Raw genomic sequence first — 27852 nt, 5'->3', positions numbered from 1 at the left:
TGAGGAGAAATGTTATTATGTGAATAATTTTAGGGATGCCATTTGAATTTGGTTAAGTCTTCCTATACTTGAACATACTTGGCTCTTTTTTTTTAAAAGTCGGATTCGTTCACACTTTATAGTTGGAAAACAAGATTGTGTCTTGGTGTATATAGTAGAACAATCATTGTATAAGGTAGCTGTAACAATTTTTTAAGCTGCCAATTTGCTGCAGTGAATAATAAAAAGTTTAAATTGCCATGAATGAAAAATGATTAAAATCTCATTAAAAGTACCTTATGGTACAGATATTGTGGTTCATGCCTTTAATCCCAGTACTTGAAAGTCAGAGGCAGGGGAATCTCATTGAGTTCAAGGCCAGCGTGGTCTACAGAGACTCTTGTCTCAACAACAACAAAACAAAAGCAGTTTAGGGGCTGGAGAAATAGTTTAGAGGTTAAAAAACAACAAAAACGTGCTGCTCTTGCAGAGAACAGAGTTCAGCTCAGCGTGCATACAGGTGGGTCACAGCCCCTATAGCTCCTGCCCGGGGATTCTGCTCCCCTCCTCCAGCCTCTGCAGATACACACAGACACATGCACATACACAGAAGAAGAAATCTCGAAAAGGGGTTTTTAAATTTATTTATATTTATTTATTTTTTTTTCGAAAAGGATTTTTTAAACAAAGGGAAAAAACGCTTTAAAAATGTGTTCCTGTAAAGATGCAGAGCAGCGATTGGCAGACCACAGTCGGTCCAAGGTTGGACCTGGTTCACAGCTTGTTTTACTGTGAAATTTTATTGAACTTTGCCGTCCATACTTATGAGATTCTATGCTATGATTTTGTGTTGTTATAGCAGAGATGCAAGATTTTATGGTCATGTAAAGCCGTAGATACTTACAATGTTCTTACAGTGTTCTGATCCCCTGTAAGTCTAGAAGGACATACATGTGTAAAGCAAACTGTCTATAGAATTACGGATTTTTGTTTGTTTTGTTTTATTTTGTTTTTTTTTGCCTTCCCTCTAGTCTTTTCTCAGTTGTTTATAGAGGTCTTAAACTGATGATCCCCCTGCCTCAGCCTCTCATGTAGCTGAACTACAGGAATACACTCCAAGCCCAGTAGATTTTCTAATGTTTGTACTCCAGCAGGTATCCTTCAGTCATTGTCTCTTTAGTCAGCTATGTAATTACACATGTGGCCACTAGGTGGAGTGCAGGTACAAAAATGCTTCTTAAAGTAACAAGCAGCTTTGGTAAAGACTGCTGTTTGAGTCAAAATTAACTAAAATCCTCTTTGTTATTTTGCAGCCCCAATGTGGAGTGCAAAAGCATGAGGTTTGGCATGTTGAAGGACCACCAATCTGTCACTGGAAACGTTACTGCTTTTGATGGCTCTATTCTTTATCTTCCTGTTAAGCTTCAACAAGTGAGACCCAGTGGAGATTGTGGTGTGGATGAAATTCATGTGTGCTCTGATGGTTTGAGTAGTGGTAAAGTACAGGTTTTCTGGACAGTTTACTTGAACCTTGCCATTTTTAGATAGAGGGCAGATTTCTGCAGAACACAGCAGAAATCATCTCCCTACCCCCACCCCAGCTTAAGTGTAAGAAGTAACACTTCTTACTTAAATAGACAGGTGGAAACGTTTGGTCTCTTGACAACCTCTCAGATTTTCAGCTTCAGGGCTCAGCAGTGAAGAGCACCTGATTCTCCTGCAGAGAACCCCGTTTCAGTTCCTACCACCCACACTGGGTGGTGTCGGTCAGCCTCACCAGTTGCAGGGGTCTGAAGCCTTCTTCTGGCCACCTTGGGTACCTGTATATACAAGATACACATATACATTTACATGAAATCAATTAAAAAAATAAGACCAAAGATTTAAATTTTCAACTTTGACTTTTACTTATTTTGTTTGTTTACTTATTGTCTCACTTATTTACTGTTCATTTATTGCCCAGCACAAACTGCAAAGTGAGGGGGAAGTAGAAGCTCCCTTTTGCGCTCTAGAACTCTGAGTTACAGTTAAGACTTTGTAGCTTTGTCATTTCTTGTTACTTGTACATGTTTATTTGTTAGCTTGTTGAGTTAAAAAGCCAGAGAAAAACTGATGATGCCGAGATCAGCATCAAGATTCAGCTGACAAAGATCCTGGAGCCATGTTCCGACTTGTGCATTCCCTTCTACAATGTTGTCTTCCGGCGGTAAGGAGGCCACTGCAGTCTTGTGCCCTTCACTCACCATGGCTGGAATAAGGAGATGTGGATGGTGCCATACACAGTGTCTGTCCATGGTGGGCTTGGAAGCACTTAATGAGTGATCTTAGTATTAACTCACTCAAAAACTCTCTCACTCGACAGCTGTGGATATCTGACATTAGGTATGTGGGTAACGGAGTAGGCAGATGGATTCTTTTGGATTAGTTTATGAATTTTTCAGACCAGATGTTTGTTTTTGAGACAGGATTTTGTATAATTCAGGCTAGTCTCAAGCTTGATGTGTAACTAAGGATGGCTCACCCTGACCCTCCTGCTTCAGCTTCCCTAATGCTGGGATTATAGGCATGAGTGACCACACTCAGCCACAACAGACATTAATATTTGAAGGGCTCCTCAGTACAAATATATTTGGTGACAGATATTTTCTACACTTTAAAAAATTATACATAGTTTATAGTTGTTTATCTTCTTTTCAGGGACTCTCAGTTTTGCCCAGGTGTTTTTTTTTGTTTTGTTTTGTTTTTTTCTTTTCTTTTTTTCGGAGCTGGGGACCGAACCCAGGGCCTTGTGCCCGCTAGGCAAGCGCTCTACCGCTGAGCTAAATCCCCAACCCCTTGCCCAGGTGTTAATCCCAAACTATCTCTCATTTAATGAACTGGAACTTAAAGTGAGCTCCTGGTACAAACACAGTTCCCTTGATGGGCTGTTCACAAACTGGAAACTAGTTCATTTGCATGGTGGTCAGTAATATAATTAAGCTGGGTTCAGTGAGTTGGGTCCCAAGAGAGCCTTCAGTCATCTGTACACACTGTAGATGCATGACTTTCTAGCTTAACTTTTCTACAGCAAGACTGTTCTAAACATAGGCTACATTATGCAAAGAGCAGAAGCTTTTCTGCACCTTCAGGCTTGCAGAGGAACCCATAGCTAAGACTGAAGGAGCCTTTGGACAACTTTTCTGTTAGGCTTAGAATGCAGAACGAGTGAATATGTAGCTCTGTGGCCCACCCAGCTCTGAGAAGAAGGAAGGGAACTCACCCCTGCCATTTATTTCAGGGTAATGAAACTTTTGGATATGAAGCTTGTGGGGAGAAACTTCTATGATCCTACAAGTGCCATGGTACTGCAGCAACACAGGTTGGTGGTTTTTTCTTCTGCTTCATTTTTGATTATTCTGGAAAGAAACTTTCATTATGTCCACTATACATAGAACAAAAGCTTCAACAATATTTTATTGTCATAAGTACAATTTATCAACTAAATCTTTTTATTTATATTTCTATGTTTGTACTGATAATGATTTGGTTATCAGTTCGCCCCACCTTCCTCATTATTATCAGGAAGGGCAGTATCAGAATTGTGTAAAATAGGGGCCCTGATACTCTTAGAACATCTCTCTCTTCAGATTGCAGATCTGGCCTGGCTATGCAGCTAGTATCCGGAGGACAGATGGGGGTCTCTTCTTGCTCGCTGATGTCTCTCATAAGGTCATTCGGAATGACTCTGTACTGGATGTCATGTGAGTGAATAGTGGGATCCACCTTTATCACCATGATGACTTTCCAAAGTTCAGAAATGGGTAGTTGGAGGACAGGCTAGACACAGGACCCTGTTGTCTCTGTCTGTATGTGGGTGGGGTTAATCATAAAATGTATTAAAAGAACTGGATCCAGGTATAGTGACTCCTTCAGGGCTGAGGCAAGAGGGTTACCTCAAGTTCAGTCCTGGCCTAGGCTATATAGAGTTCCAGGCCAGCCTGAGCTACAGTGCAAGACTCTAACTCAGAAAACAAAACAGAGAGCTGGAAGGATGTGCTCTCTTCTGAAGTCTGCTGAGGTGAGCATCTGACTGAGCATATGCTGTTTTAGAGCTCCTTTATTTTCGTGGGTGGGTGAGATCAAATTAGTTCTTCTGAGCCTTGTTTTTAAGTCTTGTCAGGCATCACCCCATTATGTCACATAACAGACTGAGGGAACTGGTGGGGCTTTTGTACTTTTGAGACAGTATTATTACTGTCTGTATTGCAGGCTAGCCCAGAAGTCATGCTGTGATCTAAACTGGCTCTTAATATGACTGCAGTACAAAGCCACCCAGCTCTAGAGCAGGGGACCCTCTACAGTTACGGCCACTTTCATCCTCTGGACCCTTTGGTTCTTACAGATGCCAGGAAACTGCCAAGGAAAAGTTATTTTCTTAGAGGTCAGAGCAGCTCAGCCTTTTTTTTTTTTTTTTTTTTTCCTTTTTTTCGGAGCTGGGGATCGAACCTAGGGCCTTGCACTTGCTAGGCAAGCGCTCTACCACTGAGCTAAATCCCCACCCCCAGCTCAGTCTTTAGAAATAGATTTCCCCCATTTCCCAGGAATAACTTACATGTTTCTGAATGATAACAAGCAGGTAGGTTTCTCCAGTGGGTTCTGTGTTACATGTTGCTGTTACATTCACAGTAACTGATTTAATGATTAGCCCAGTGGAGTTCAGGACCATCCTCAAATGTCTGCTAGGTGCTGGTGGGGTTGGCTTGGCTGGGTTTTCTTCTGGCTGGCTGGGATACCCCCACCTCCTTCCCTATGCTACCACCTTTTATATCTCAGACCTAACACTGCCTCTGTGTTGTTGCCCTGCTCTGGTACAGGGCATGTCCTCCATTATCTCCAGAGAAGGGTACCTAGGGGGAATTGCTGTGAGCTTCAGTTTTACCTTAGACTGAGTGATGTTCTAGGCAGGAGGGGCTTCCCCTCAGAACCATGGCGGTGCTGCTTTCCAGTGATCCTACCTTTGTGTGAGCAGAACCATAGTGAGTTCTGTTTCTCAAGTAGTCAGGTACTCTCCTCATTGTGCTTCCTGTTTTTTTGTTTTTGTTTTTGTTTTTGTTTTTTTTTGTTTGTTTTTTTTTTTAAAGGTTCACAAACTTCCCTTTCTGTTGTTTTGGGGTTTTTTTGTTTTTTTTTTTTGGAGCTGGGGACCGAACCCAGGGCCTTATGCTTGCTAGGCAAGCGCTGTTTTGGGTTTTTTAAATCAGGGTTTCTCTGTGTAGCTGTGTCTGTCCTGGATCTCCCTCTGTAGATCAGACTGGCTTCAAACTCACAGAAATCTGCCTGCCTCTGCCTCATAAGTTGTGGGGGAAAGGTATGTGCAACCACACCTGGCTCCTTTTTGTTGTTTTATCAGCACATACTAATTATATATAATGTTGTTCTTGTGACATTGCATATATGTATATGATGTATTTGGTCAGTGTTCCCCTACCACCCCTTCTTATACTCCTGTTCATTCCTTGCTACTTCCTAACCAGTTGCTCTTCTCCCCTCTCGTGTGTTATTTTGTTGAGCATATTTTTTTGTGACTCAGCAGTCAGGGTTATGTGAGCATGGATGCAGGCTGAGTTACCAGGAGCTATGTACCACTGAAGAAAATCCTTTCTTAATCTCCCAGCAGCTATTGGGTCCTCAGAGAGGAGTAGGACCTCGAGAGTCTCCCCATCAACAACTTTAACTCCCCCTGCTCCTTAGGATGGAAGGTTATCTGGCTCAGTCTCTTGCGGGTCTCTCTGTAGTCTTCTGAAATATTAGTTGTTCTGTGTTCCTTTCTGTACATTTTAGGATTCTCTTTGGTGTCCCCGCCAGCGGGGACCCAGTTATTCAGGGTCCCGAAGAGGCTTTCTACCTGTGGGCCAAAATGAGGGTGAAGAGAAGAAGGAGACCAAGCAAAAGTTCTGTTGTCAAGGTCTCATTTATTGGGGTGAACGTTACAGCTTTTAAGGCTTTCAGGAAGGGGGAGTGTCCTTTGTGAAACATGAAGGAGGGGGAGGTGCGGATACAGGCAGTGATAGCTGGAGGCAAAGAGGTCAGGCGGTAGACGATGAGGTCAGGCGGTGGAGACACCGGGTGTTGATTCAGGAGGTAACAGGTATCTGCTCAAGCTGAGGCATCCCTTAAATGTTATCTTCCTATGCCGTAAATTCATGGGAGAGGCTTTCATTCAACAATCTTAAGACTTATGGCAGTCATCTTAGGGGTGAATATCTGTGGCCAAACAGCCCAGAGTCACCTAGCCACTTTGAGCCATGCAGTCAAAAAGCGGCTAGGCCCAAATCCAATACGGCTCCGTGCATCTCCCCCATTTTTCTTTTATAAAAGACCATTAGGTGGAAGTAGTGGTCTGAGAGAGATCAGACATGCCTCACAGAGTGCCCAGCTCGGCCATGGTGAGCCACTCTTGCACTTAGGACTGCACCCCAATGGCTAGGAATGAACTTATGCTGTAACACACCGTTCTGGGCTCTACGTGTGTGTTTATTGGGGGAGAAACTGGGCAGAGGAGCATTTGACCGGCCCGTACATTTAAACGGGGTGTAGCCACCTCTGTCTTAGGATCGACCTCTCGAACCCCAGCCTTATCCGTCATAGGATTACCTTGTCGCCCCCAAGGCTCCTGTCTTAGATTGGTCAAGGGTCAGAGGAAGTTGCCCGTCCCTGAGGATAGCTACATTGGATCATCTTCTCATTCCTCTTACTTGAGCCCAGGGGCGAAAGAGTAGGAGCCAGATGGCATTAATATAAGAGATTGTGGAAATTGAGCCTCTCCCGATAAGTAGTGGGCACCTCATCTGGTTCTCCTCAGCTGCTATGGCCATACCACCAAGGGTCTAGTCAAGCCTCTCCTGTAATAAAATTTAGAATTCCCAATTGTTAGCAACTACTCCAGAAAGTTCACCCACTGTGCTTGCTTAACAATAGCACAAGTTAAGGCAGCAAGAGTCACCAGGGGAATGAGGGGGGCAGGGGTAACAGCTGGAGTCCAGTCTTCTGCAGCAAGCAGCAGTGCACAGAGGGTCTGAGCATAGGCCGTGGTGGGACGGGAACACGCAGTGGTAACACTGACTGCAGCAACGCCAAAATTTCTGTGATGACAAAAGATGAGTGGGAATCCTCCATATTCCTCCAAGGACACAGGAATGACTCCAGGGACCCGAACCAGGAGAGCTGAATCTTCATGCTCCCAGGATCAGCATGGCTCACCAGCCACTTGGGCAGCTGGCACACTCCTGTAGCATCCTGTAGAAAAAACACAAAGATTCCCTCTTCCCCATATAAAATATCTGAACAGTATCATGCCAATATGTGGATCTTTCTATTTCACCTAGGCAGAAGTATGCTTAGTTGTAGGGTGCCATAAACTCAGAGTGTTTCTTGGCATCCAAATTTTAAAATTGAAATAAAAGGAGCATATTTTAGCATACAGGGATAACTCCCCCCCCCTTTTTTTTTTTTTGGTTCTTTTTTTTCCGGAGCTGGGGATCGAACCCAGGGCCTTGCGCTTCCTAGGCAAGCGCTCTACCACTGAGCTAAATCCCCAACCCCATAACTCCCCTTTTTTATTTACTAAAATATTGTTAAAATATTATTTATTGGGGTTGGGGATTTAGCTCAGTGGTAGAGCGCTTGCCTAGCAAGCACAAGGCCCTGGGTTCTGTCCCCAGCTCCGGAAAAAAAAGAAAAAAAAATATTATTTATTAAGATAAGTCCTTGAGGATTAAATTGAGGACACTGAGCACTTGTATTTATAAATTTACTTTTACACCAAATTATTGTCTCCAGCATTACTGTTTTGGATATATAAAGAATGAGATTTTTTGACTAACTGTTCCTATGTAAGGCCTATAATCTGTCTGGTATCATTGTCCTCCCTTGTTAAGGGGTCTAGGCAATCCAGTTTGAGTTCTTAAATGGCCTATAAAGGAACAGTACTTAGTGCTCTTAACCACTGAGCCATCTCTCCAGCCCCTCACCAGCTTTATTTACCTAAACGTAAGCACTAATTAGAGATGCCAAATCCTATAAATATTGTCCAGATTTAGTCGCACTAGAAATCCCTGAGCCGGCAGGGTGAGGCTGGGAGTTGAAAGTAAGCAAATGGAGTCTTCCTCTTTTTAAGAGGGTGTGTTATCAACTCCATTACCATTTTCAAAGAGCTGGGTCTATGGTTTTGTTTAGTTGTCTGAGCCAGAGCACTGAAAGGACAGTGAGTTGTCAGACAATTCACACTGAAATCACTTTGATTTTAAGTAGAAAACCTGCCTCTAATATAGCATTAAGTAATTGTATAATTTGAGGGCTAGTAGTATCTAAAAAGGGAAACTTTTTAATCATCTGTAAACCATAAGCCATACATTGGCTATCAGTATATGACTTAAAAGCTTGATTTTTTTTTTTTAAAAAACAGTGGCTACAGCACGTAATTTAATAATCTGTGCTAAAGCAGGGGAAACTGAAGAGAATAAACAAGTGATCCAATCATACATGTAGCCTTTTCATTAGATGAACCACCTATAAATATAGTAAGCTCATTTCCTATGGGTTGCATGCACAAATTTATAGGAAATACAAAAGCATGCAAAGAGTAAAATTATCAATTTTGCCTGAGATTTGTATATGTGATAGGCCAAATATCAGTATTTTGTAATAACCAATTTAATTGTTGTTTGGAATAAGATATGTTTTACCAGGTTTCTTTTTTAAAATACTTCCATGACTCTAGTCTATAATTCTGTATTAACACAACTGAAGCTTTATCTCCAATGAGGATAACAAAGGAAGGCTTAAGTCCTCTGGTAAGGTGAGGTATTTAGCCAATTAACATATCCTTAGAAGCTTAAAATTAGCTTCAAATATTCTTTTCTGGAGTAGTGCAACAGCTACTCCCCAAATATTAAAGCTCATTTTGAGAGCAAAGGTTTGTAGTAAAAATTTCCATATACACTGAAAGATTTAAGGTTCTAACTTCTTACATTGAAGAAGCGACAAAATTACATAATATAAGGCTATTAGCCATTCTTTTGTAAAAATTTTAGTGATATCACTTTATGGGCTCTCTAAAATTATAAGCAAGCTCACGAAATGAAAACTCACAATGGCCAGGACGTAAACAAATTGTATAAAATCAGTCCTCTAAATCTATCTTGAAATGGCAGTTGGAGTAAGCAAACTGGCTGTAATGCTCTCACAAGTTCTAAAACCTCATCAATCTTTCGTAAGTCTTGTAACAATCTCTACCTGTTTGATTTTTTTTTTTTTTTCTGTGTCAAGCCAGAAGAGGAAAAGGCCTCTGGTTTCTTTATGGACCAAACTATATATCTAAAGTACAGCACTTAGCAGGTATCTGCGAAGCACAGTGGGGAACCCTGGCTGAGACTTCGGTAAAAAAAGGACAGACTATGTGGCCTGAATAAATTAGAGAAATAACCAGGAAGGCCAACCTAATTCTGACTCAGGTGAGAAGTACCTGGCCAGACTGCCAGTTGGGAACAAAAAGCTTCCACATGCAAGGGCAGGGCTCAGCAGGGGTCAAACCTTGTTGGAGACCCAGAAGGGTCTTGTTGCAGCTGAAAACATTCCATGAATGTAAACTTCTTGTGCCATAAATTACAGGGAGAGGCTTTTGATCCTACAATCTAAGGCTAAGGCCAAACAGTGACAAGGCAACCAGGCCCATGTCACATGTTATCTAGAATGACTTCATCTAAATTACAATTTTAAGCCAACTTTCTGTTACCAATGTTACACCTTTTTAACCATATCTAATAACTTAAAAGCCAATAGTACATAACCAAGGCGTGTAGAGCATATTTATACATTTAAAACCAATCAGAAATAAAATTGAAGTGGCTATACATGTCTTTAATAGTTACACCAAGCACCATTTTTAGTTTTCTAGCTGTGATTTTAAGAGAAGCACCTTGTCACCTGTCGAGTCCAATAATCACAGTCAAAGATTTTTCAGTTTCATTACCATAGAAGCTGTGAAGCTCCTGGTGCCTTTAGGATCGGCCAGTACAAACATTTAGCCAGCCCCCGGGGAGCTTGTCCAGCAGACTTAGGCTTCTAGCTACAGATGTAGGCTCCAAAAGCCAATTGAAACTGTTTTTTTATTTATTGTTCTCTTCTTGAAACGAGTTAAAACCAAGTCAAGGTGTGAACGACTGGCAGATAAAGTTTTTACCATTTTTTCTTTTGAACACGAAACATAAAACATTTAAACAACGAGAAACAAAAATCACAGACATAAACTGACAGACATGGATAGCTTGGTGTACCAAGGACAGATAATAGACAAAGAGGGAAAAAACTAGATGGTGTCCCACCCAAAGGGACCCACATATCCTACCTATGGAACCCAGAACCAGAAATAAGCATTTCTCCAATAGGAGCCAGCAGAGAGGCAGGATGTCTCCTGCCTTCCCTCTGTTCCTAGGAGAGCTCTAAAAAGTTTTTCTCTTTCTCCAAAGCATCCGTGGAGAGTCCGGGAGGACTGTTTTTCCCAAACCCATTCTCTCTCATGTCTAGGGTGTAAACTATCTCTAGTCAGGATCCAAAGACTAAAATATAACTCTAAAAGAACGCATATGCAAAAACACTTTACCATTACCTTGTCCCTTTTTTATTACAAGTTTTACTTAAGCTAGCCCCACACTGCTTAAAATTAACCAGGGACACCTTTCATCAATAAAACAAAAATACTTGATTAAATCCTTTTTCTTAACTCTTAATCCTCTCTCCCTGAGTGAGCACTTGATCTCTCCTATGAAACAAGCCTCCTAAATCCATACCTTCCCCATGGCAATTAGACGACAATTATTTGACCGGTCCTTACCTCCCTCTTCAGCAACGCATGAGCGATACGGCCTGAAGAGTCCTCGATTCCCACTGCAGCTCTCTTATCTCCGTCGTCCTGTAGTCGGCCTTGCTTCAGGGTCCCTGTGTTCGGGCGCCACTTGTCCCCACCAGCGGGGACCCAGTTATACAGGGTCCCGAAGAGGCTTTCTACCTGTGGGCCAAAATGGGGGTGAAGAGAAGAAGGAGACCAAGCAAAAGTTCTGTTGTCAAGGTCTCGTTTATTGGGGTGAATGTTACAGCTTTTAAGGCTTTCAGGTAGGGGGAGTGTCCTTTGTGAAACACAGAGGAGGGGGAGGTGCGGATACAGGCAGTGATAGCTGGAGGCAAAGAGGTCAGGCAGTAGACGATGAGGTCAGGCGGTGGAGACACTGGGTGTTGATTCAGGAGGTAACAGGTATCTGCTAAGGGAGCTGAGGCATCCCTTGAATGTTATCTTCCTGTGCCATAAATTCATGGGAGAGGCTTTCATTCAACAATCTTAAGACTTATGGCAGTCATCTTAGGGGTGAATATCTGTGGCCAAACAGCCCAGAGTCACCTAGCCACTTTGAGCCATGCAGTAAAAAGCGGCTAGGCCCAAATCCAATACGGCTCCGTGCACTTTGGATGATTTTCTTCTTGCCTGAAGGATAGTATGCCATTTAGTTTAGGATTTACTGGTGACAGTTTAGATGTTTATCTAAAACTGTCATTTATTCTGCTTTTTAAACTAAAGTTTGTAATCGGTAGATATATTCTTCTAACATTTCGTCTATATTCCATTGTCTTCTAGCTTACATTGTTTTAGTCACAAATCAGCTGTCCGTGTTACCATTATTTTTAAAAAATTATCCTTAAATTTTGTCTTCTCAGAAGTTTTGTTATAGTTTATCTAGTTATAGTCTCTGTTAAAGAAAAGATTGTGGGGCTGGAGAGATGGCTCAGTGGTTAAGAGCACTGACTGCTCTACAAGAGGTCCTGAGTTCAAATCCCAGCAACCACATGGTGGCTCACAACCATCTGTAATGAGACCTGGTGCCCTCTTCTGGTGTGTCTGAAGACAGCTACAGTGTACACAGTATATATAAATAGAAGAAATAAATTTAAAAAGTAAAATAATTAAAAAAAAGATTGTGATACCTGTTTAGAATAGTAAAGTAGACTTTGTGAGGACCGTTGGTGGGGAACACTGTGATGGTGGGAGGGATGGACTTAACTCTGAAGACCGTTCACAAGGCAAAAAGGAGGACTGTTAGGTGGACATTTGCTATGTTGCCTAGGCTGGTCCAAACTCCTAGCTGGGCTAGAAGCAATACTGCCACAGCCCCCCAGGTGGCTGGCCACTACAGGCATATACTACTTAGCTTGTCCCACTTGGGAAGTGGAAATCTATTCAACATTAGCAGTCTTGGGAGAATAGAAAGGAATTCCTATCAGAAACACCATGTAGACGGATTGTAACCAGCAGACTGAAGAGATCGTAGCAGTAGACCTTGTACATCACCTGGGGGATTATGCAGGCAGGCTGATCAGATATGAAAGACAATCAGATATCAAGGCTGGAACTCTGGCTAAACTGACTCAGTAGGACTCTTGCTAAAATGGGTCAGTGCAGTGGGTGGTGAAATGGAAGCCTGGTTAAGAAGAGCCCAATTAGTTCTTGGTCAAGGAGAAGCTCTTCCTTACATCCCGATTATAGTACTGTGGGGCCCTCTTGTAGTTGTCTGCTCTTGAGTGTGGGCTGGACTTTTCCACACATCTCAGTGAATATGTGGGAGGTAGAGTATGAACAGACTGCTTTCTGTCTAGGGCATGCTCTCATACTGTCTCTTGGGTCACTCACTCAAGGGAAGCCAGTGGCCATGTTACCAGCAAGCCTTTGGAGTAGCTCACTAAAGTGATCTTGGTAACTTCTCAAGGTAAACTTCTACCTTGAGATGGCTGCAGCCAGGGTGAAAATCTTGTCTGCATCCACGCCAGAGTTGCCTTGCTAGGGCATACTTAATTTCTGACCTACAAAAACCCGAGATAATAAGCATATATCTAGTTTATTATTATTATTGTTGTTGCTGTTCTTGTTGTTTTTGTAAATCTGGAGACAGAACTTAAGGCCTCATGTATGACTGACTAGCATCCTGTCACTAAGCTACATTCCAGCTTTTGTATGGTTTTTTGTACATCTGTTTCTTTGTGTGTATGTATACATGTATGTATAAAGGTCAGAGGACAGTTTGAAGGAAGAGATTTTCTCCCTCCACCTTTAGGATCCAGGAATCAAACTCAAGTCTTCAGATTTGGCAGCAAGTGCCTTTACCCACTGAGCCATCTAGCTAGCCCCAATGTGACCATATTAAATAGCCTTATTGAGATACAGACTGAAATATACTCATTTGGAGGGTACTGGTCTGCAACTGCTAGTGCATCCATAGTGTATGCTGTACATTGTCACTGCAGTCAGTTTTAGGACATTTTCATCACTGCAGAGAGAAGCCCATATACTTTGACCATCAGTTTTCTTCTTTGCCCTCAGGCCTAGAGAAACCATCAATCTGGGGTGTGTGTGTGTCTGTGTGTGTCTGTGTGTGTGTCTGTGTCTGTATCTGTATGCACACGAGTGCTTTGTCCCATTCCTCCTCCTCTCCTTATGTTTTTTCATTGTTTAAGATAAGATCTTGCAGCCATCAGACAACAAAAGATCAAAGGGATACAGATTGGAAAGAAAGAAGTCAAAATATCACTATTTGCAGATGATGTGATAGTATATTTAAGTGATCCCAAAAGTTCCACCAGAGAACTACTAAACCTGATAAACACCTTCAGCAAAGTGGGTGGGTGTAAAATTAACTCAAATAAATCAGTAGCCTTCCTCTACACAAAAGAGAAACAAGCTGAGAAAGAGATTAGGGAAATGACACCCTTCATAATAGTTAGTCCCAAATAATATAAAATACCTCGGTGTTACTTTAACCAAACAAGTGAAAGATCTGTATGATAAGAACTTCAAGCCTCTGAAGAAAGAAATTGAAGAAGACCTCAGAAGATGGAAAGATCTCCCATGCTCATGGATTGGCAAGATTAATATAGTAAAAATGGCCATTTTACCAAAAGCAATCTACAGATTCAGTGCAATCCCCATCAAAATTCCAACCCAATTCTTCAGAGAGGTAGACAGAACAATTTGCAAATTAAATTGGAATAACAAAAAACCCAGGATAGCTAAAACTATCCTCAACAATAAAAGGACTTCTGAGGGAATCACTATCCCTGAACTCAAGCAGTATAACAGAGCAATAGTGATAAAAACTGTATGGTATTGGTACAGAGACAGGCAGATAGACCCGTGGAATAGAATTGAAGACCCAGAAATGAACCCACACACCTATGGTCACTTGGTTTTTGACAAAGGAGCCAAAACCATCCAATGGAAAAAAGATAGCATTTTCAGCAAATGGTGCTGGTTCAACTGGAGGTCAGCATGTAGAAGAATGCATATCCATCCATGCTTATCACCCTGTACAAAGCTTAAGTCCAAGTGGATCAAGGACCTCCACATCAAACCAGATACACTCAAACTAATAGAAGAAAAAGTGGGGAAGCATCTCAAACACATGGGCACTGGAGAAAATTTCCTGAACTATTGTTCCACCAAAGGCTTATGCTCTAAGACCAAGAATCGACAAATGGGATCTCATAAAACTAAAAAGCTTCTGTAAGACAAGGGACACTGTTGTTAGGACAAAGGGACAACCAACAGATTGGGAAAAGATCTTTACCAATCCTACAACAGATAGAGGGCTTATTTCCAAAATATACAAGGAACTCACGAAGTTAGACTGCAGGGAAACAAATAACCCTATTAAAAAATCGGGTTCAGGGGCTGGGGATTTAGCTCAGTGGTATAGCGCTTACCTAGGAATCACAAGGCCCTGGGTTCGGTCCCCAGCTCCGAAAAAACCAAAAAAAAAAAAAAAAAAAAATCGGGTTCAGAGCTAAACAAAGAATTCACAGCTGAGGAATGCCAAATGGCTGAGAAGCACCTAAAGAAATGTTCAACATCTTTAGTCATAAGGGAAATGCAAATCAAAACAACCCTGAGATTCCACCTCACACCAGTCAGAATGGCTAAGATCAAAAACTGCGGTGACAGCAGATGTTGGCAAGGATGTGGAGAAACAGGAACACTCCTCCATTGTTGCTGGGATTGCAGACTGGTACAACCACTCTGGAAATCAGTCTGGAGGTTCCTCAGAAAATTGGACATTGCACTCACTACCTGAGGACCCAGCTATACCTCTCTTGTGCATCTACCCAAAAGATGCTCCAACATACAACAAAGACACATGCTCCACTATGTTCATAGCAGCCTTATTTATAATAGCCAGAAGCTGGAAAGAACCCAGATGCCCTTCAACAGAGGAATGGATTTAAAAAATGTGGTACATCTACACAATGGATCAACTATCAAAAACAATAACTTTATGACATTCATAGGCAAATGGAATGAACTAGAAAATATCACCCTGAGTGAGGTAACTCAATCATAGAAAAACACACTTGGTATGCACTCATTGTTAAGTGGATATTAGCCAAAAAGCTTCAATTACCCAAGATGCAATCCACAGACCACAAGAAGCTCAAAAAGAAGGATGACCGAAATGTGGATGCTCCCACTCCTTAAGAGGGGAAAAAAACATCCATAGGAGGGAATATGGAAGCAAAGTTTAGAGCAGCGACTCAAGGAGTGGCCATTCAGAGCGTGTCCTACATGTGGCCCATATATATATACAGCCACCAAAACTAGATAAGATTGATGAAGCTAAAAAATGCATGCTGAAAGGGACAAGATATAGATCTCTCCTGAGAGACACATCCAGAGCATGTCCAATACAGAGGTCAAACCACCAAACCGAGAACAGGACCCCCTTGGGGGGAATTAGAGGAAGTAATTGAAAGAGTTGAAGGAGCTTGCAACCCCATAAAAACAACAATGCCAACCAATCAGAGCTTCCAGGGACTAAACCACTACCGAAAGACTATACATGGACTGACCCAGGGCTCCAACTGCATATTTAGCAGAGAATAGCCTTGTTGGGCCACCAGTGGAAGGGGAAGCCCTTGGTCCTGCCAAGGTTGGACCCCCCAGTGCAGGGGGATATGGGGGGGCAGTAAGGGGAGTGGATGGGGGAACACCTATATGGGGGGAGGGGAAGGGAAGGGAATGGGGGCTTATGGACAGGAAACCGGGAAAGGGAATAACATTTGAAATGTAAGTAAAGAAATATATCTAATAAAAATTTTTTAAAAAGTAAAATATAGTTACCAAGGGAAAAAAAAGAGAAGTTATGAACAAATTACAAAACTTTTCACTTTTATATTTGGAAGTCATGAGGATTTAATTAAAATTTCTAAAATTTTATGTATATGGGTGTTTTGCCTGTGTATATATCTGTGCACCACTGCATGTCTTGAGGTCAGATGAAGGTATCAGGTCCTCTGGAATTTGACTGATAGATGGTTTTGAACCTTTTCCTCCAGATGGGGCTGGGAATTTAACCTGGGTCTTCTGTAAGGCGGACATGCGCTCTAAACTATTGAGCTATCTTTCTAGCCTGGATTTTTTAAAAACAATGCAAGTGACTTTTCTTTGGGAGACCTCAGTTAAAAACAAAGAACAGTTAAGTTGGATGTGGTGGCACATACCTTCTTTAATCACAGGACTCTTGAGGTAGAAGTAGACAGATCTCTGTGAGTTCAAGTCTATCGTGGTCTACAGAGTAAGCTCCAAATTAGTCAAGGCTATGCCATAGTAAAACCATGTTTCAAAAAGAGGAAGTGAATTGGGGTTGACCAGAGAGATGACTCAGCAGTTAAGAACACTTGCTGAGGGGTTGGGGATTTAGCTCAGTGGTAGAGCGCTTAGGCAAGCGCAAGGCCCTGGGTTCGGTCCCTAGCTCGGGGGTGGGGGGTGGTGGTGGTGGGGGGGTGGTGGTGGGGAAGAACATTTGCTGTTCTTCTAGATGCCCCAAGTGCTGTTCGCCACCCACATCAGGTAGCTCACAAGCTCCTGTAACTCCAGCTCCAGGGATCTGATGCCTCTGGCCTCCTTGGGCACTTGTAGTCATGTGTACATACATACACACACCACATGCACATGATTAAAATAATAAAAATAAATCCTAAAAAACGACAATTGGTTCATGTGATGAGTACAGCTACTGAGGGGTGAAGCTGAGATCCAACCCTTAGGCTCTTGCCTCAGTTTCTGGAGCCCCCATTCGTCTCTACAAGCCTGAGTTATAGATGCCATCCAGTGTCTTTTGCCTCTTCCCAAAGGCATGCTATCTACCAGCAGAACAAGGAGCACTTCCAGGACGAGTGCAGCAAGCTTCTGGTGGGCAGCATTGTCATCACACGCTACAACAACCGTACCTACCGCATTGACGATGTGGACTGGAACAAGACCCCTAAAGACAGCTTTGTAATGTCGGATGGGAAGGAGATCACATTCCTGGAGTACTACAGGTACAAATGAGAGGCTGCACTTGGGTCTGAGGGCAGGGGTGGACCATGCTCTCCCAGACTCTGGGTATTGAGTACCATTAATGATGCAGTACCTGACACTGTACAGCTCTGTAAACTGCTAATACACACCTGAGACTTATCTGTGGGTCTGGCCTGCGGGTGGCGTGTTGTTCTTACAATTGGTTCTTCTTTGGTACTTTTGGCAATTATTGCATAAGTGAATTAAGTCAATTGTATTTCTCTTGTTAACTTTGTCTGGTGAGAGAATTGAAATTTTCATCTTTAATCATTAGACTTTTATTTCTTTTTTTTCTTTTTGGTTCTTTTTTTCGGAGCTGGGGACCGAACCCAGGCCCTTGCGCTTCCTAGGCAAGGGCTCTACCACTGAGCTAAATCCCCAAGCCCTAGACTTTTATTTCTAAATCCTTTAGCCTGATGCATTTTCCACATGCTTCTCTCCTGAGCGCTCTCTCTCTCTCTCTCTCTCTCTCTCTCTCTCTCTCTCTCTGTATATATATCCTTTGTTCTCTGTCTGTTAGCAAGAATGCTCTAGCCTGTATTTTCCACTTACATGTACTATGATTAGTGTCTGATGGATTCTCAATGAGGGTACTGTGCAAATTGTAAGCTGCAGTAGCCCTGCAAAGAGCTGGAGAGATTGTTGTAAGAGTGGTGACACTTTCTCACTCTGTCCTGCTTTAGTAAAAACTATGGGATCACAGTTAAAGAAGATGACCAGCCGCTGCTCATCCACCGGCCCAGTGAGAGACAGAATAACCATGGCACGGTGAGTGGCTTGTACTACGAATGATGCTCCCCATCTTGCTCTCCTTGTCATGTGTGCTCTCATCCATGTACACATGTGTGCAGCGCTGGGACATTGGCCATGCTGTCAGTTTCCCCTAGTCAGAGTTGCCAGGCTACACCATGAGGAGATAAATACAATGTGAACAACTTGGGTTAAAGGTATAAAGAGAATTCCTTGTATCTAAAGATTAAAAACTCTGGGGCCTGTGGAGATGGTAGAGTGGTTAAGAGCACTGGGTGCTCTTTGGAAGAACCTGGGTTCCATTCTCATCACCCACATGGTAGCTTACAACTGTCACTCCAGTTCCAAGGGATCTTGGGCCTTTTCTGGTCCTCTGTGGGCAACAGATACATATATACATGTAGATAAAATCCTGTTATATATACAAAAAAACGAAAACTCTGAGATGAACGTGGTAGCGCATGCCTATAATCCCAGTACTTGGGAGGCAGAGTCTTGTTGATCTCAGAGTTCAAGACCAGCCTAGTCTATGTAGTGAATTCCAGGCCAGTCAGAGCTAAGTTAGTAAGACATGGCCTCAAAAAAAAAAAAAAAAAGTTTATGGGGTTGGGAGGTGGCTCAGTGGTTAAGAGCACATACTGCTATTTCTGAGGATCTGAGTTTGAGTTCCAGCCTCCACATTAGGAGACTCATAACTGCATCAACTGTATATAACCCCAGATCTAGGGGAATCAGATACCTTTGGTTTCTGGGCACTTGTATTCATGTGCACATACCACACACACACACATGCGCACACACATGCACACAATTAAAATAATAAAAATAAATCTTAAAAACAAAAATCTATAGATTCAAGAGGGAGGTGTAGACATTTATCAGTAGAAGGGCCCAGACAATTGCCTTGATACCACACTTGGTCTTTTTTTATTTTTTTCTTTTTTTCGGAGCTGGGGACCGAACCCAGGGCCTTGCGCTTCCTAGGCAAGCGCTCTACCACTGAGCTAAATCCCCAACCCCCAGTCTTTTTTTTTAATAAGAAAATTTAGATTTATTGTTTTATTTGTATGAATGTTTTGCTCGCATGTGTATCTATGTACCATATGCATGCCTGGTGCCCACTAAGGTCAGAAAAAGGTGTCTGAACTCCTGAAACTCTAGTTTCAGAAGGTTTTGAGCCATTATGGGGGTTCTGGGAGCCAAACCCCATTTTTTTTCAGAGCAACAGTCTTTTTAATGCTGAGCCATGACCCTACCCCACCTCTTCTTTTTTTTTTTTTTTTTTTTTTTGTTGTTGTTGTTCTTTTTTTCGGAGCTGGGGACCGAACCCAGGGCCTTGCACTTCCTAGGTAAGCGCTCTACCACTGAGCTAAATCCCCAGCCCCTACCCCACCTCTTCTTAATGGTGAAGGCTGAGGATCCACTGAGCAGGACACATTGGGCTTGATTAAGGATCAATCGGAACAACTGTTCTATTTCTTTCTTCTTTTTAAAAATTGTTGTTTATTCACTTTACATCCCAGTCGCTGCCCCCTCCCTGTCACCCTCTCCCACAATCCTTCTCCCACCCCTTCCCTTCTCCTCTGAGAAGGTGAAGGCTCTCTCTGGGTATTCCTCCATTCATCCTGGCATATGAAGTGTCTGTAGTAGTAGGTGCTTCCTCTCCTACGCAGGCCAGACCAGGCAGCCTGGCCAGAGGAATATATCCCACACACAGCCAACAGCTTTTGGGAAAGCCCCTCCCCTACCCCTCCTCCAGTTGATCAAGCTGTGCATCTGCTACATACGTGTGTGGAGGGGCTAGGTCCAGCCCATATATGCTCTTTGGTAGGTTTTTCAGTCTCTGAGAGCCCCAAGGGTTCAGGTTACTTGACTCTATGGTCTTCTTGTGGAGTTCCTATCCCCTCCAGGGCCTAAAATCCTTTAAGAGTCCCCAAGCTCCATCCACTCTTTGGTGTGGGTGTCTGCATTTGTCTGAGTCAGCTCCTGGGTGGATCCTCTTAGAAGACAGCCATGCTAGACTCCTGTCTGCAAGCATAACAGAGAATCATGAATAGTGTCAGGGATTGGTGCTTGCCCATGGGATGGGTCTCTAGTAGGACTGTTACTGCTTAGCTTAGCCATTCCCCCAGTCTCTGCTCCATCTCCTGGCCCCACATGTTTTGTAGCCAGGATTAATTTTTGGTCAAATGTTTTGTGGGTGGGTTGGTGTGCCTGTGGCTCCACTAGGGTTCCTGCCTGGCTACATGAGATGGCTTCTTCTGGTTTCATATCCCCAATGCTAGGAGTCACAGCTAAGGTCACTCCATTGGTTCTTGGGTACCTCCCTTATTCCAGGTCTCTGGTATGTCCTCAAGATGCCCCTCCCTGCCTCGTCAGTTCCAGGTCTCTTTCTTTCCTCTTGTGAGACCCTCCCTCCTTGTTTTACCTAACACAATAGCTATCTGCATGTGACAGAAGATATGGAGGGCAGAATACATGCAGTGCTTCCGGTCCTATTGTCTTCTCCCTTGGAGTTTCATAAAAGTTTCTCAGCAGCAGGTTTGTTACTGCAGACCTGTACCTATCTTGAATGGGCCCTGGGATCAGTTGCTTTCTCTCTGTTTTCGTGTCTAAGTTGCTGAAGGGTGAGATCCTGCTGCTGCCTGAGCTTTCCTTCATGACGGGGATTCCTGAGAAGATGAAGAAGGACTTCAGGGCCATGAAGGTGGGAGTTTTACTGTTTGTGGGGGAGGGGCTGCTATTTTGGGGAGACACCTGCTTTGAGTGGCCACCTTTGGGATAGCAGACTGAGCTAGAAGTAGGGTGCAGCTCTGACTTACTGGGCGAGTCCTTCTGGGCTCCAGTTTTCCTTTCTGTAGACTCTTATCCACATACTTTACCACAGAAACGATGCTACATGTCACAGCTTTGGAATAGGTTAGGCTCTGCATTCTAAGTGAAAAGTAACAGCCCCATTATCCTCATCCTCCCCAGGAGATGAGCATTGTCTAACTAGTACGGAGCCATAAAGGAGACTCCTTGAGAATACCAATTTACTGTAGTGCTTCTCTCCATCATGAGTTTGTGTGAGAAGTGAAGCTCTGGGAGCTCCAAGAGGCGTCCTGGCAGCACACAAGCGCTCTACCACTGGGCTAAATCCCCAACCCTGCCGTACAGTTTTGAGTATCGTTACAGAGAGCCTCAGGAAGCAGAAAGGCCCTGGGGGAGATTTCCTTCATGTTTCCTTCCCAACAACTGCCAGGAACCTGATGATTTTATGATCTCTTCAGTGTCCATAAACCTATGTACCTATAGTTGTATGGTTCATGAGTCTCAGAAGCACAAAGAACTCTTACATGATTCAGATTCCTCACACACCTCTGTTAAATATCCCTCAAGGTGTCTGTATTGTGACAATACTGTGGCTAGTTTGTAGGGGAAAGTAGCCTATGGTGGCATTGACTTTCTAATACAGAAGGAAAAAGTATGAGCCTGAATGTGGTTTACTGTCCTAGCATAAACACGTGGCTCTCCCACCCTCCCAGTACTTCCCTAGAATCAAGCCCGCTCTGTTCCTGTTCTTAGGTTCTCTTAGGAATTTTAAATTCAAAAGATATTTTGAGAAAGAAATCAGATGTCATGGAGCAGAGCCAGTAGCTTAAAAAAAATCAATTATTTTGAGACAGGGTCTCATTATACAGCTCTGGTTGACTTCGAACTCTCAGAGATCTGCCTACCTCTGCTTCACAGGTGCTGGTATTAAAGGTGTACACTGCCACACCCAGCAAGAAGGAGAGTCAGTAACTGCTGAAAGTTACTAATTTTTCTCTATGTAACTCATTCATATTCCTGAGAAGTATTTACAAAAGTCATTAGCTACATTTGACGTTTTCCATTGATTTTACTGAGCATGAGATTGCTCACAGAAACATTTTAGAATGCTGTGAGGAGGAATAATGCTTAGAACTTGCTATCTTACATTTCTATTTTTGTCTAGGACTTGACTCAGCAGATTAACCTGAGCCCCAAGCAGCACCACAGTGCTTTGGAATGCCTGCTGCAGAGAATTTCACAAAATGAGACAGCCAACAACGAGCTGACCCGCTGGGGGCTCAGTCTGCAAAAAGATGTCCACAAGGTAAGGGAGAGGCCTGTGTGGGGCAGACCATCTGAACCCGGGGTGTGTGAGGTGTGTGCGGCTTGCAGTTGTGTGAAGCACAAGCACATCCTCTTGTTTTACTGTGGGGTTTGACCTTGATGTTCATTTTGTTTTTGTTTCCTTCAAGTGCACGTTCTGTCTGCATTTATGAGTATGTTCCTGCCTGGTGCTTGCAGAGGCCGGCTGAGGGCTGCAGTTAGAGATGGTCTCAAGCCATCAGAGGAGCGTTGCAAACTGAACCCAGAGCTCTGACAGAACAGCCACGGAGCTGTTGCTCCAGTCTCTTGACTGTGCTTTTTTTTTTTTTTTCTTATCATAGTTTTATTAGGAATAAATCACTGTTAAATAGTATGGAGAACAAACATGAGCATGTGAGGGAAACAGGTTGTGTGTATGCCCTTGACTTTATTCTTAAACGCCTTTACACGTTAGTCATGGCATCTGAATCTTGACTTAATCTGCTAGCATTATTTGCATACTTTTCTTCTATATTTCCAAAAGATCAGTTACTAATTTCTCGTCAAATAGGAAGCAAGCAAAGCATTAACTTACAACTGTCCTCATTTTAATTTTCCAATACAAACTTTTGTTTGTTTATTTTGAGACAGGATCTTGCTGTGTAGCCATAGTTGGACTAGAAGTTGATTTATAGACCAAGCTGGCCCCCAGCTCACTAAGACCCACCTGCCTATGCCTCTTGAGTGCTGGGATTAAAATGGTGTACACTCTCACCCCTAACCTTGCCCCAGCTTCCAGATTCTTCTTAACATTCTTTTTTTTTTCTTTTCTTTTCTTTTTTTCCGGAGCTGGGGACCGCGAACCCAGGGCCTTGCGCTTGCTAGGCAAGCACTCTACCACTGAGCTAAATCCCCAACCCCTACATAATTTTAATTAATGTTTTTTCTTTCATTTATCTATTTTATGTCTTATTTATTTACCTATATTTGTATTTATTTGTTTATATATTTATTGTGTGTGTATAGCACACACCGTGGTTCATGTGTGGCAGTCAGAAGACATTGTGCGGGATCAGTTCTCTCCTTCCACCTTATTTGGGGATCAGATTTAGTCAGACAAGTGCCTTTTCCTGCTGAGCCTTTTGCCATCCTTGTTTTAATTTTTTTTTTTCTTAGAGCTGGAGACCGAACCCAGGGCTCTACCACTGATCTAAATCCCCAACCCCGCTTGTTTTAACTTTTTAAACCTGTTTTTCTGTGGTGCTGGAGATTGAACCTAACCTATATTATTCTTAGAGTTCTGGGTCATTTTTCATTGTTTTTAAAAATTTTTGTGCTGGGCAGTGGTGACACATACCTTCAGTTGCAGAGGCAGATGGATCTCTGAGTTTGAGGCCAGCCTGGTCTACAGAGTGAGTTCCAAGACAGCCAGGGATACACACAGAAACCCTGTCTTGAAAATAATGTGTTATATTCTATTTTTTGTGAGTACGTGAGGTGAGAAGACAACTTATAGGAAGGATTCTCTCCTTTCCCAACTTGGGTCCTGGTGTGAAGACTTAAGTCATCATGTCCTGAAGCAGAGGAAACCCGAGTTTAATTCTGAATCCCTAGCATAAAAGTGTGTATCTGTACCACCACGTGGGGAAGCTGCACAGACAGGCAGATTCCAGTGCTCGCTGACCAGCTAGCCACTCTAGGTAGTCTGGGCTCAGCAAATGCCCTGTCTGAAAAATAAGGTGGGAAGCAATAGAGAAAACATCTGATGTGACCCACTCCCCCCCCAACACACACTTGCTTACACGTTAAACACACAGAAGATTTTTTTATTAGGAAATAATGCCAGTGATGCCAGCAGGTAAACACACTTGTTGGCAAATCTGACAACTAAGTTTTAGCCAGTCTTGAGGCACAGTGCAGAGACCGTGTGGTATGATGGTGTGATGACTGTTCTTGCATTGACCCTCAGTTCATTAAGCAGCAAGTCAGAGGCCAGCAAGACTATCTCTAAAAGAAAGAAAAAGGTGCAGGGATGTAATAGGTCAAGTGTGTGGCCCAGAAGTCAGTCAACAGGAGCAGTGTTTTCTTGAAGACTGTGGCAGCCCCACGTCAGCAGCACTTTATGTCCTATGTAGATCGAAGGCCGTCTTCTACCAATGGAGAGGATTAACTTAAGGAATACTTCATTTGTCACATCGGAGGACCTGAACTGGGTTAAGGAGGTGACCAGAGATGCTTCCATTCTGACTGTGAGTGAACTCGGAAGTGCTGGAGAGCCATTGCTCCCAGAGTATGGAAATGGGTCCTCTGGCGTCTTCTTTGAGTAGAGGTGTCATCCAAACTCCACCCTGAGTGACTTGCTAATAAGCAAGATCTTGTAGCAGAGCAGTGCTGGAGGGAAGCCCTCTGTCTGACCACAGGCTGAAGGGAAGGAACTATGTCACTGTGGTGATTCCTCTGTTGTCAGCCCATCAGTTGTTCTTCCTTTTTTCTTCTCTCTTCCTCTTTGCCCCTGGGAATTCCCAGGATTATTTTTATCCATAAAAGAAATCAAATTAAAACAGTGCTCTTCTAAGACAACTAGGTATTAGTTATTTGCATTAAAGCATAAAACAGTAGACAGTTATTTTTTTTTTTTTTCGGAGCTGAGGACCAAACCCAGGGCTTTGCGCTTGCTAGGCAAACACTCTACCACTGACCTAAATCCCCAGCCCCAACAGTTATCGTTTCAGCCAACATTCTGAATGTTGGTCATTGGTGGTTATATGTAAAAAACATCAACTTATTTATTAAATACAGCAAAATTTATTAAAATACAGCAAAAACGAAAAGCACACTTGATTTTTACAAATTAAATAGACCTATATAACCAACACCAAGGATTAAAAAATAGAAATTTATAGATGCACTCAACCCCTTACCACATTTCCTGATTATTGCCACCCTCATTCCCTGAGAATAACAACTGTCCTGAAAAGTATAGATTTTTTTTACCTGTTTTTGTAGTGTGTGTGTGGGTGAGTATGTGTATGTATATATGTATGTGTGTGTGTGTGTGTGTGTATGTGTATCAGAATTAGAAAGTGAATAGTCTTTTAGTCTGACTTGTTTCTTTAACCTTGTGTTCATGAATTTCTTTCATATTATTGGGTGTGGTTGTAGATCAATTTTCATTGTTGTAGTCCATTATAAGACTGTCAATATTTATAAGTCTATGAGAATGATAGAAATTATATAAGACAGAGGGACTCAAGCAGAAAGAGTACACATTTTTTTCTTTTTTTATAGTAAAATCTCCCAAGTTTAAATATACCATGTTCTTGTTCCTAGATTCCCATGCATTTCTGGGCACTCTTTTATCCAAAGAGAGCAATGGACCAAGCCAGAGAACTGGTTAACATGTTGGAAAAGATTGCTGGCCCCATTGGCATGCGCATAAGCCCCCCAGCCTGGGTTGAACTGAAGGATGACCGAATAGAGACCTATATCAGGACCATTCAGTCCTTACTGGGAGTTGAGGTAATAAAGTAACTTAAGTGAAGTAAACTTAAAAGATCTCTCAAAGTATTTGGATGTTCAGTCTCAAATTATCTGGATTATCAGTCTGTTAATAATGACCAGGAGCCCGTGTCCTTCTCACTTTCCCATGAAACTGTATTCTTCATGCCCTTTGGCTGTTTGCATTTCTCATTGTGTATTGGTTTATCCGTGTGTGCTCTCTTTAGCCTTTTCCTTATGAAATTGGCTGAAAGAACAGCTGATTTAGTTCATTCTCTGTAGAACATGTTGTGCTCAGGAACGAATTACTTGTGCCAAAGTACTGTCTTTCTGGATGCAGTTCTGAGTTGTAACAGAATGGTCTGGCCCAGATCACACCCCCCACCCTACCTCACCCCCGGTGATGAACTTGGCCATAGACACATTAGCTGATCCTGATAACTGATCAGAACACCGGATCTGAGCACTCCCATTTCAGCTTCCAGACTTCGCCTTCTTATCTCTTTCTAAATAAAAATATTTAAAGTTTTTATGTGTGTAAATGCCTTGCCTGTATGTATGTCCATCCACAGTGTGTGTGCTTGGCACCTGAGGATGCCAAAACAGGCCTATGAATACCTGGAACAGGAGTTACAGATTATTTGTGAGCTGCCATGTGGGCCCTAGGACTTGTACCTAGGTCCTCTGCAAGAGTGGCAAGAAGAGCAAGTGCTCCTAACCATGAGCCATCTAGCCAGCTCTTTGTAAACAGAGGAGGAAATCAAAGGAGAGGATGGAGGTAGAAGACTTTGGAAATAAATTAGCTTTGAGCCTGAGTCTGATGACTTGAATTGTTCTGGGAAGATCAATCCTGGAGTTGGAGTCTCTCAACATTCTGGTCTTCTCTGTTTGATATCCCCCTCCTGGAAGGTCCTCTGTTTTGACATTGGCTAAGAATCTTGGGAGATAGAAGATCCTGCCAGGGATGTTGCTGGCAGTGTCTGTTCTCCCCAGACAGAAAGTGAGGAATAGCTACTGTGGACTTGGCCCTGTTTCTCTCCGTTGGCTCTGTATTCTTCCGTGTAGCCACACTTCCTCAGCTGAAGTTTTGTGGTGTGACACATTGCTTAGTTCACTGACAAGCACAAGAAAGTCACTGAGGGAAGTTAAAGAGGCAGTCATAGAACCCTTGCATTCTTCTAAGTCTGGCCCTTTTCTAGAATCTTAAGAGTCCTAGTAAATAAACATTAGTGGTCATGGCAAGCTCTAGGTGTTAGTAATGCATCGCCTGTCTATGAACAGCAGCCCTGAGCCAAGTGATAGTTGAGGTTCCAAGGGTAGTTCTAGTTGGAGTGCCCGTCATTTGTTTCTCAGTTCCTGTCTGTCATGTGTCCCAAGAAAATCCCCAGAGTGATCAAATCCTGGCAGTGTATTCTTGTCTCCTCTAGGGGAAGATACAAATGGTCGTTTGCATCATCATGGGCACACGGGATGATCTCTATGGGGCCATCAAGAAACTGTGCTGTGTGCAGTCCCCAGTGCCCTCACAGGTAAGTGGAAATGGAGCCCAAGATGGAGCTCCAGTTCAATGTCTCTAAAACTCTGAAAGCTGAGGTAACCACTCAGGCCAGCGTGGAAGAACCTGTGCTGAAGGCTCTGATTAGATGAGCCAGCGGCAGCAGCAGCTCTGCTAAGAGCTCTTCTGCTCCTCACAGTCCCTGGTGCTTCCTCATGGCTGAGGCTGGACATGTAGGCTTCACTCAGAGAAGGAAAAATAGTTTTCATAGGGAACTTTAAAAATGTTACTCTAAATAAGATAATTTTGAAAGTTTTTGTACAAGTTCATGTGCCTATTATGTGCATGTATGCCTAGTGACCCTAGAATTAGAATTATTACTAACAGACATATGCTAATTCAAGCTTCTTAATGTAGTACACTCAGTCCTCACTATTAGTAGTCTTTTGAGACAGTCTCATGTAGCCAAGGCTAGCCTCAAACTTCTTATGTACACAAAGATGACCTTAAATTCCTATTCTGCCTTCACCCACGTCCTCCATATACAAAAGTACTGGAATTACAAGCATGCCACCATGGCTGGCCTGTCTGTGGATTCTGCATCAACTGATTAACCAAA

The 27852-nt window shown here is 42.9% G+C and overlaps 1 protein-coding gene across 4 annotated transcripts in view; it reads left to right on the top strand.

The window, feature by feature from the left end:
• Piwil2 (piwi-like RNA-mediated gene silencing 2) overlaps positions 1-27852 on the top strand; it is a 66626-nt gene that overhangs the window by 15989 nt on the left and 22785 nt on the right. For 2 of the 4 annotated variants that reach the window (XM_006252271.4, NM_001107276.1), the window contains exons 7-17: positions 1293-1410; positions 2061-2185; positions 3257-3337; positions 3606-3719; positions 17185-17373; positions 18076-18160; positions 20760-20849; positions 22122-22262; positions 24376-24489; positions 25571-25759; positions 27166-27267. In XM_006252271.4, coding sequence (XP_006252333.2) covers positions 1293-1410; positions 2061-2185; positions 3257-3337; positions 3606-3719; positions 17185-17373; positions 18076-18160; positions 20760-20849; positions 22122-22262; positions 24376-24489; positions 25571-25759; positions 27166-27267 — 1348 coding nt within the window. The remainder of the gene's footprint in view (positions 1-1292; positions 1411-2060; positions 2186-3256; positions 3338-3605; positions 3720-17184; positions 17374-18075; positions 18161-20759; positions 20850-22121; positions 22263-24375; positions 24490-25570; positions 25760-27165; positions 27268-27852) is intronic. The other 2 variants (XM_008770828.4, XM_063274302.1) reach the window with 1 other exon arrangement.

The sequence above is a fragment of the Rattus norvegicus genome, chromosome 15, assembly GCF_036323735.1.
Source record: "Rattus norvegicus strain BN/NHsdMcwi chromosome 15, GRCr8, whole genome shotgun sequence".
Lineage (NCBI taxonomy): Eukaryota > Metazoa > Chordata > Mammalia > Rodentia > Muridae > Rattus > Rattus norvegicus.
Note: the sequence above shows the minus strand (reverse complement) of the source record. Positions and strands in the feature narration are given on the sequence as shown.